Genomic DNA, 10000 nt, shown 5'->3' on the forward strand with positions numbered 1-10000 from the left:
GTCTCTCTCTCTCTCTCTGTACAGAGTGTGTTGGACAGTGTGTACAGTGGTGTGTGTGTGTAACTGTCTCTCTCTCTCTCTCTCTGTACAGAGTGTGTTGGACAGTGTGTACAGTGGTGTGTGTGTGTGTAACTGTCTCTCTCTCTCTCTGTACAGAGTGTGTTGGACAGTGTGTACAGTGGTGTGTGTGTGTGTAACTGTCTCTCTCTCTCTGTACAGAGTGTGTTGGACAGTGTGTACAGTGGTGTGTGTGTGTGTAACTGTCTCTCTCTCTCTCTCTGTACAGAGTGTGTTGGACAGTGTGTACAGTGGTGTGTGTGTGTGTGTGTGTGTGTGTGTAACTGTCTCTCTCTCTCTCTCTGTACAGAGTGTGTTGGACAGTGTGTACAGTGGTGTGTGTGTGTGTAACTGTCTCTCTCTCTCTCTGTACAGAGTGTGTTGGACAGTGTGTACAGTGGTGTGTGTGTGTGTAACTGTCTCTCTCTCTCTCTGTACAGAGTGTGTTGGACAGTGTGTACAGTGGTGTGTGTCAGCATGCTGTTGATCTGCAGTGCAGTGTGGAGCAGCAGCAGCAGTGTGAGCGTGTACTGAAAGGCTTGAAGGATCTGCTGGAGCTCGGTGAACAGAGACTCTCATACACCTCAGACCTGGAGCCACACACCAAGGAACAGCTACACACACTCCTCAGCACACACACGGTGAGCAAACACACATTAAAGGGTCCAATTGTGTATAGAATATAACGTTCATTAGAGGCCCATTAGAGTGGCTATGGTTTATTATAATAAAAAATAATGATAAGTGTTCTATATCCTCTATATTTACAGAAGTTCTTCCTGTCTCTGGACTCTCACATGCAAGCTCTGCAGCGTCTGACTGCCCCGATGCCCCGTGACGTCCGCTATAAATGGGACACGGAGGTGGCAGAGGTAGAGGGTCAGGTGGATAAGCTTCAGGGTCAGGCTCGGAGGACTGGAGCTGCTCTGCAGGTGACACTTCAGGTAGGAACAGCCTTTAACACGGTTTGAGACCTGACACAAGGCATAAAAACACTACATGCTACTGAACTGTTTTATTCCTGTGACATCACATCCTGAACTGTTTTATTCCTGTGACATCACGTCCTGAACTGTTTTATTCCTGTGACATCACGTCCTGAACTGTTTTATTCCTGTGACATCACGTCCTGAATCGTTTTATTCCTCTTATACCACTGCAGTCTGCTAATGATTATAAATGTTTGTGTTAAAGAACAACACACCATACTTTCAAGCCTTGTTTAATGCAACACATCCTGACAGATACAGTGTCACTACATTGCCAAAAGTATTGGAACGTCTGCCGTTACATGCACATGAATGTAATATGGAGTTGTCCCGCCCTTTACAGCTATAACAGCTTCAACTCTTCTGGGAAGGCTTTCCACAAGGTTTAGGGGTGTGTTTATGGGAATTTTTGACCATTCCTCTAGAAGAAATGCATTTGTGAGGTCAGGCACTGATGTTGGACGAGAAGTTCTGGCTCACAGGCTCCTCTCTAATTCATCCCAAAGGTGTTCTATGGGGTTTAGGGTCAGGCCAGTCAAGTTCCTCCACACCAAACTCCATCATCCATGTCTTTATGGACCTTGCTTTGGTCACTGGTCTGCAGTCATGTTGGAACAGGAAGGGTTCATCCCCAAACTGTTCCCACAAAGTGTGAAATTGTCCAAAATGTCTTGGTATGAAGCTGAAGCATTAAAAGTTCCTTTCACTGGAACTAAGGGGCCGAGCCCAACCCCTGAAACACAACACCTGAATTCAGTGACTTGGAGGGGTGTCCCAAAACTTTTGGCAATATAGTGTATTTTAGAAATGGCTTTGAGAGTCGTGATACAATATTTTTCTCATATCGCTCCATCCGTAGTTTATAGTTTATAGCCCACTAATCGAAGTAGTTCCTATTCTAGCTTACGCTATAGCAGTTAAATCATTGTCACCTCACTAACTTCTCTCCTGTGTTGGAAAAGTTACAGCTGTATCTCTGACTGTTACACCACTGGAGACTTCTTCCACAAATGTCAAAATAAAACCTAACTCCATACAGATGTTTTTAATTTGTTTATGCAGAGCATCAGGCATACAATTTGATTTGAAAAAAGGATAGCGTATTAGATTGTATTATATAACCCTGTGATTTATAGCTGCAAAGATACAGTTAAAGAAAATAAATCAATACATTTTGGTCAGAGTCAGAATCCAGAATTCACCGGCGTTAATAATGTGTATGTTTAAGGTGTGGACTCAGTGGGAGGAGAGTCAGTCCTGGTTGGAGAAACTGCTCCAAGGTCTGGAGCTTCAGCTTCCCAGGATACTCTCTGAGGAGCAAACAGAGGAGGTGCTACAGAGGAGACTCTCTACTTACGAAGTGTGTTAGATAAATGATATAATAATAATAATAATTCTCATTATATTCCTTATGCATGATGTGAGTCACTCAGAGATTGTATCTAAAAATATATTTTTGGAATATTTTAGACCTTGCAGGCGACTCTGGAGACGAACGCTGCTCAGATCGGTCTGGTTTTAGATCAGGCCAGCAGACTGAGGAAAGTGGGCGTGTCCGGTCTCCAGATGAATGGTCTGGTGTGTAGAGTGGGTGTGGCTAGTCTGAGGATGAAACAGCGTTTAGCCGCTCTGCGAAGGAAAATGGAAAAGGGACGAGTCTCCACACACCACCTGATAAAACTCTGGAAGAGGTAAAACTGTATTATTATTATTATTATATAAAATGTAAATGCCTGTGATGGACTGGTGACCTGTCCAGGGTGTAGCCCTGCCTTTCGTGTGCCAATGTGTGCTGAGATAGGCTCCAGCAGATCCCCGTGACCCTATTTAGGAATAAAGTGGGTATAGATAATGGATGGATGGATGGATGGGTGGATAAAATGTAAATGGATAATAGAGAGAATGGACTTTTTTTCTTACACAGGTATCACTGTGACTCCACAGCGATGATGGAGTGGATGAACAAAGCCAGAGAATGTCTGAAAAGCTGGAAAGGTCAAATGACCTCCTCTGGACAGGCCATCTCCAACTTTACTGAGTTTATAGTAAGTTCACCCCATCGTCCAGTCATGTGCCTTAATCCAGTGTTTGCTTCTGTTATCTGTTACTTACTGTATGTGAATTTAGTGGAACTTTGACCTGTGAATTTTTTATATTTACTTGTGAGGCAAAATCAAACAAGTGGGTGGAGCTGTGGTCAATAAAAAAGTGTTGAACAGTGAACATTTAGTCCTCAAAGTTGATGTTAGAAGCAGGAAATATGGACAAGCGTAAGGATTTGAGCTTTGAGTTTGACCAAGGGCCAAATTGTGATGGCTAGACCACTGGATCAGAGCATCTCCAAAACTGCAGCTCTTGTGGGGTGTTCCCGGTCTGCAGTGGTCAGTATCTATCAAAAGTGGTCTAAGGGAGGAACAGTGGTGAACCGGTGACAGGGTCATGGGCTCATAGATGCACATGGGGAGAGAAGGCTGGTCCGTGTGATCCGATCCAACAGACGAGCTACTGTTGCTCAAATTGCTGAAGAAGTTAATGCTGGTTCTGATAGAAAGGGGTCAGAATACACCGTGCAGGACGGGTCAGGGATGTTTTGGCAGCACCAACACAATGTTAGGCAGGTGGTCATAATGTTATGCCTGGTCAGTGTATATATAAATGATTAAAATAAAACCAGCGGATATTTTATTATCAACACTTCTATCTGTGTTTTATCAACTCTTAATAAATATGAAAACACTCACCAGGATCCTCTTCTCTACATTATTTCTATTTCACTCAGGTTCTGTGCAAAGAGTTGGAGGTAAAGTCAGCGCTGAAGGCTTCAGTGGTCAGCGCAGGCACCGAGATCCAGCAGATGAACGAGAGAGAAGACGCAAACACACACTCACAATCGTCCGGATTCACTCGTTACAACTCACAATCAGAAGCCACCTGCAGAGGTATATATTCCACTAAAGACGAGTCCATTGCCAAAGAAGGTTCTTCAAACGATGAAGCTCTCACTTCACCCAAAATCACACACTCAGGTGAGAGTCATGGAGGAGATGCTCATCTCCAGGATTCACCGTTTAAACCTAGCAGCTCCTCTGATGTTCCTCTGGGTGGAAAAGCTTCCAAAAAGATGTCAGAAAATGCCACGGTCAACGGCAGCACCGGCGTGGTCCAGGTGATGGAGCTGTCTCCTGTCCTGCTGTCTCTGAAGGATCACCTGACTGAGGTGGAGCGTAGTTGGGTGGAGCTGCATGCCGACTTCACTGCAGTACAACATAAACTACATCAGGTGACTCGGTTTCATTCAGATCATAACAACGCACTTTCCAAAAATCAGATTTTATTTATTAATCCTATTTCTCAGCACACTGTGACCTGCTGTCACATCCACCCAGAGTCTGACCCTTTTTGCTTTCCACAATGTGCCTTAAGATGTACAAATCTGGAGTAGAAAGTTTTTAAGCCTTTATTAGAATTCTGAAGTGATGCTTTGTAGTTGAATCAAATCAGATTGAAATCCCGTTCCTCTCTCATCTCTTTTTTATCTCTCTTTTATTCGATAACTCTCCACTTTTTTGTCTTTCTTTGATTTTTTCATGAAGTATCGTGATTCACCTTCATATCTTTCCTGGTTTTTTTCCACTTGTTTCCTCTTCTCTTTTATTTGTTTAATTTTCTCTGCCTGTGTAGCTCTGTATTCATGTGATATTATCTCTCTCCATATTTTGAAATGGTTTATTTCTTCTTTCTAGCATGTGGTTGAGAGTGTGTGTCCTCAGTCCCTGCTGTCAGAGGTGTGTAACTGGATCAGTGGAGCTGAAGGATGCCTGCAGGACGCAGAGAAAAACGTTCAGTCATGGAAAACAGCAGTGCAGCTCAGACGGCACCTCGAAACACACAAGGTACAGACGTTCACCTCCACACACCGGCCCTTATATCACCCAGGATGCAGTGTGTGTTCAGCTGATATCCTGTACGACATGTGAACAAACCACAAACATCACCAGGAATTCTAGGTTCTGACTTAATCATTTTGTAATACTTTATTGTTCATATAGTATTGTTCATACACACTTGTGTGTGTGTGTGTGTGTGTCTAGGAGCTGAAACGAGCACAAGCATGTGTGCAGATGTCGGTGGACTTCCTGAACCAGACGCTGCTGAAACACACTGAGCCGAACCTCAGATACAAACACACAGCTTTCGCCGAACAGCTCGGGGAACTGAACCTGCGCTGGACCACACTGGAAACACACATCTACACACAGGTAAGGGCGTGCGTGCACACACACACACACACCCACCGATCAACCATAACATCATGAGCAGTGAGAGGTGAAGTGAATAAGACTGATGATCTCCTCATCATGGCACCTGTTAGTGGGTGGGATATATTAGGCAGCAAGTCAACATTATGTCCTCAAAGTTGATGTGATAGAAGCAGGAAAAATGGACAAGCGTAAGGATTTGAGCTTTGAGTTTGACGAAGGGCCAAATTGTGATGGCGGATAGACCACTGGATCAGAGCATCTCCAAAACTGCAGCTCTTGTGGAGGTGTTCCCGGTCTGCAGTGGTCAGTATCTATCAAAAGTGGTCCAAGGAAGGAACAGTGGTGAACCAGTGACAGGGTCATGGGCGGTGAAGGCTCATTGATAGACGCGGGGAGTGAAGGCTGGACCGTGTGAGCCGATCCAACAGACGAGCTACTGTTGCTCAAATTGCTGAAGAAGTTAATGCTGGTTCTGATAGAAAGCTGTCAGAATACACAGTGCAGGACGGGTCAGGGCTGTTTTGGCAGCAAAAGGAGGACCAACACAATATTAGTCAGGTGGTCATAATGTTATGGCTTGTCAGCGTACAGCGACATAAATTTCCGAGCATGTGAAACCTGCATGTTTTTTTTTTTTACAGATGCAACACCTTGAGCAGCAGCTGAGCATCTGTTCAGACCGCGACAGCAAACTGCGCCTCCTGCATGCCTGGGTCAAAGGTCGCAGGGCGTGGATGCGACTGGCTGAGAGGCCTGTCAGTCACAGTGCAGCAGAAGAGCACCTGAAAGACTGCGAGGTCAGAACATAATCACAGATTTGCTGATCCTTGCTGTGGCTGAAGTGTTCTACAGTAATTCTTTTATTTCCTCTTTCTCAGGAACTGGAGGAGGAGATAAAAGATAAGAATGCAAAGCTGGACAAGTTGAAGAAGAGGAGTCTGAGCGATGATGAAGAACACGCAGAGGCAGGCTTCATCGGTCACATCAACACCATCTCACAGGCATTAACTGCTTTAAACGAACAGGTACACACAATAGAGGATATCCTGACTGTTTCTAGCTGCTATAACGTGACTTTAACTGTAACAGGAAATGGATAAAAAGTCAATCATTTTTAATAAATCATTTTGTTTAATTTGGGGTGAAATGTCTGGTTTAAGAGGAATGAAACCCTGGGGGCATGCTGGTTACTTACTGCTGTTGTAACTGATCTTACAAATGTTTTAACATTTTTCTATATTGTTCTTTATTGTATTCAGGACTTTTTACTACTTTATACATTTGTACATTATTCATTTAAGTAATTTAAATATTAATTTCTTGTTATGAATATTAATAGATGATGTTATTATTATTCTGCAGAACTGCTCTCTGAAACAAACCCTGCAGCTGGCATGCGAGGCCTGGTCTGCATTCGAAAGTGGGCGGAGTCGCATCGCTCAGAGCGCCCTGGGAATATGTCAGTCTCTTGAGCATTGCCACACCCCTCACACCTCCTTCACAGCGCTCCAGAAGAGCATCCATCAGCTACAGGTACTTTATTCTGTTCTAATAAAATGGTCAAGGTCAGTGTGCAAAGAATTTCGGTTTGGATTGGAAGTATTAACAGTTTTAGATGATTCTAGCATAATTCATTAATTAATTAATCAATTAATTTATTTATTTTTCTCAGACATTGCAAGCCGAAGCTGGGGAAACTGACAAAACGTGGGAGGAGCTTAACCACACCTTCTCCAGTCTGATTGGTTGGATTCATACAGGAACCTCACACTTATTGTCTGAAGAGCTGGAGAAGGAGAGATCACGGTCAGTTTGATGTGCAAAAAGAAACAAAATAAACCAAATGAAGATAATGCTTACACTGTGTGTGTGTGTGTGTGTGTGTGTGTGTGTGTTTATTGTTATCCAGATGGTCTGAGGTCAAGCAAGATCTTACACACACCTCGATGAGGTTACAGACACTGCTGCAGGCGTGGAAAGAGTACTCGGATTTGTCGTCTTCCTGCTCGGAGAAGCTACAGCAGCAGAAGGAGCGACTCCGGGACGTCTCAGAGATAGTGTCCAGGCACGACGACGACACGGACACGCTCGCAACCTGTACACAGTGTTTACACGTGAGTTCAGTCCAGTCTGGTCAAGAATGAGCATCTGCACAATATTCCATTCACCACCACTGTAGTCGATTACATGCTTGCTTTACTTTTGCACTTTGGTCAAGGAAGTTTAAAGTATGGTGGCTGAGAAGGGCAAAACCAGACAAAGAAACTGAAAACAAAATCACAAATCAGAAAACATAATCAGACAAAATAGAAAAGGTAGATACGGTGTGTGAGTGGAATTCTTACCGCTTATTGGACATCTGTCACTCAAGATATACAGGAAGTATGAAATTGTGTATCTGACTTTATTCATGTGTGGAGTTCTGCCTTCACTTTAAACCATTTTTTCCGATCTTTTAAAGAAAATAACAAACAAACATATTAATATTTATAAGAAAATGAGATCATTCAGCGCTACTGTGAGGAAGGACATTCATGTGGCTTGATATTGGATATACTGATAGCGTATCATGACGTAAAGATTAGAAGACCAAACTATTCCAGATTAAAGGATGTAAGTAGCGCTATAAGAGCAGAGCTGTGTTCATACACACAACAATCCACTTTCTACTGCTGCAGCTACTGCTGGACTTCCTGTATATTCTGAGTGACCATATTCTGTATGTCTCGTCCAATCAAAGGGAAGGATTCCATTCGCAAACTATACCTACCTTTTCCATTATGTCTGAAACGTCCTTGTGTTTTTGGATTAGTTATTGTGTTTTGTAATTCTCAGGCACCGGATTAAAGATATGACTATAGCATTGTACATTAGTAGGTTTATAACTGTTTAAATACCTTTTATATAACCATTAAAACCAGGTCTGATCTCAATCGAATTTCTATCTTATCTGATCAAATCTGACTACTAATCTGTTAAATAGACAAATAATTTCTGTGTGAACTGTAAGAGGAAATGGGAGAAACATGAAGCACGTGAGAGAAGAGCAGTGGATTCACTCGTATCATGACTGAGATTCTCTAAACTATAATTTGCATGTAATTTGCATAACTTGCTGTAAATATGAAGACAAACGTGTGGCAGTTTCACTGTGATTGCCATTTCCTACCCTTCACAATTACTTTCATTATCAGAAACATTTCCAATACTCCACAAAATGGATTATTTTAGATTTTTGTTAAACAGAAGACAGTCATAAATACACAGAATGGTCCAGTCCATCTGGGATATACCTCTAATGGACCATGTTTTTGTTTTCTCACAATGTCAGTTGATTTCAGACTTTGTTTTTAAAAGAAAAGTGAAGATGTGTGTAATATTTTAATAAGAGTAGTATTTAGTAACAGAAAGTGATGGCATCAGCACAGTGTTTGGGGTCATTTAATGAACTGTACACTGACCATATTGGTTTAAACAAAAAGAATTTTTTTTATTTATTTATTTTTTTAAAAAGGATGTATGTATTTTTTTTTATTAATTGCTACAGTTGAAAGCATTTATTTATTTTTTTTATAAGTGAGTACACTTTTGCTTTTTGTGGCCAGGTGACACACAGATGCTGTAACAACCTTAAATTTTCTATGTCAATTTTAAATTATTTTCTTTATTATTTATAATAATTTATTTTTATTTATTTTGTTTATTATTATTATTATTATTATTATTATTATTATTATTATTATTATTATTATTATTTATAATAATGTTCAAAATCAATCATGAATTATTTTCTTTATTCTTTATAATAATTTATTTTTTTATTTATTTAATTTATTTATAATTATTATTATTATTATTATTACTATTATGATTTATAATAATTTCTAAATCAATTATAAATTATTTTCTTTATAATTTTCTTCTGTTTTATTTATTTATTTATTTTACATTTATTTTTGAAAGAAAAGCAAATATTTTATCTAATAGGTTTTATTTGTTTTCAGAGTGATCACATGACTCCCACACCTTTACCAGAACAACGCTGGGCAGGTTAATTAGCTAGCCTGTTATCTATCAAACATTTGTAGACAAAAAACGAGTATTAAATCCTTTTCTTACTGTCTATCGCGACCCTGTTGATGAAGGTTTGTGTTTCGCGATAAAATATTACCGACAGAATAAAAGCAGTGATGTTGCTCATGTTCTTTCATTAATACTTACACACAGATAACAAAAGAGAAAAAACACATTTATATATCCAGAGTGCATATGATTTATTAAAATATCAATATTATTTATTATGTATCATATTATTCTGTTTAGTCATATTCCTGTGGTCATGACTCTCCATCTGATGTTCAGGACCTGCTGGAGAACGCACACTCCTTCCAGACAGACTTGGACCGAGCGATCGAGGCCTCGAAAGCGCTGACTGGACAGATGGAGCCAACGGCCGCTGCCTTCATCCATTCAGAGTGTCGGATGCTGACACGTGGGCTTCATCAGTTCCAACAAGCTGTGAAGGAGAAGCTGGGAGAGATGCAGGTACGATACGGTGGAGTAAATGTGTGTGTGTGTGTGTGTGTGTGTGTGTGTGTGTGATTTGGATAAATGCAGTAATGGAGGGGACTAAAGTATGAGTCGTGTGTGTGTGTGTGTGTGTGTGTGTGTGTGTGTGTGTGTGTAGGAGGA

The 10000-nt window shown here is 41.1% G+C and overlaps 1 protein-coding gene across 1 annotated transcript in view; it reads left to right on the forward strand.

Moving 5' to 3' along the window:
* The window catches only part of syne2b (spectrin repeat containing, nuclear envelope 2b), a 112239-nt gene that overhangs the window by 75223 nt on the left and 27016 nt on the right, over positions 1-10000 (forward strand). Inside the window, exons 87-101 of the mRNA XM_058385887.1 lie at positions 498-698; positions 828-1001; positions 2275-2406; positions 2517-2737; positions 2971-3091; positions 3826-4326; positions 4790-4939; positions 5138-5305; positions 5950-6105; positions 6187-6333; positions 6671-6841; positions 6981-7114; positions 7218-7422; positions 9671-9853; positions 9996-10000. The exon at positions 9996-10000 is cut by the window's right edge and continues 112 nt beyond it. Of these exons, the coding sequence (XP_058241870.1) occupies positions 498-698; positions 828-1001; positions 2275-2406; positions 2517-2737; positions 2971-3091; positions 3826-4326; positions 4790-4939; positions 5138-5305; positions 5950-6105; positions 6187-6333; positions 6671-6841; positions 6981-7114; positions 7218-7422; positions 9671-9853; positions 9996-10000 (2669 nt within the window). The remainder of the gene's footprint in view (positions 1-497; positions 699-827; positions 1002-2274; positions 2407-2516; positions 2738-2970; positions 3092-3825; positions 4327-4789; positions 4940-5137; positions 5306-5949; positions 6106-6186; positions 6334-6670; positions 6842-6980; positions 7115-7217; positions 7423-9670; positions 9854-9995) is intronic.

Source organism: Hemibagrus wyckioides, linkage group LG03, assembly GCF_019097595.1.
Source record: "Hemibagrus wyckioides isolate EC202008001 linkage group LG03, SWU_Hwy_1.0, whole genome shotgun sequence".
Lineage (NCBI taxonomy): Eukaryota > Metazoa > Chordata > Actinopteri > Siluriformes > Bagridae > Hemibagrus > Hemibagrus wyckioides.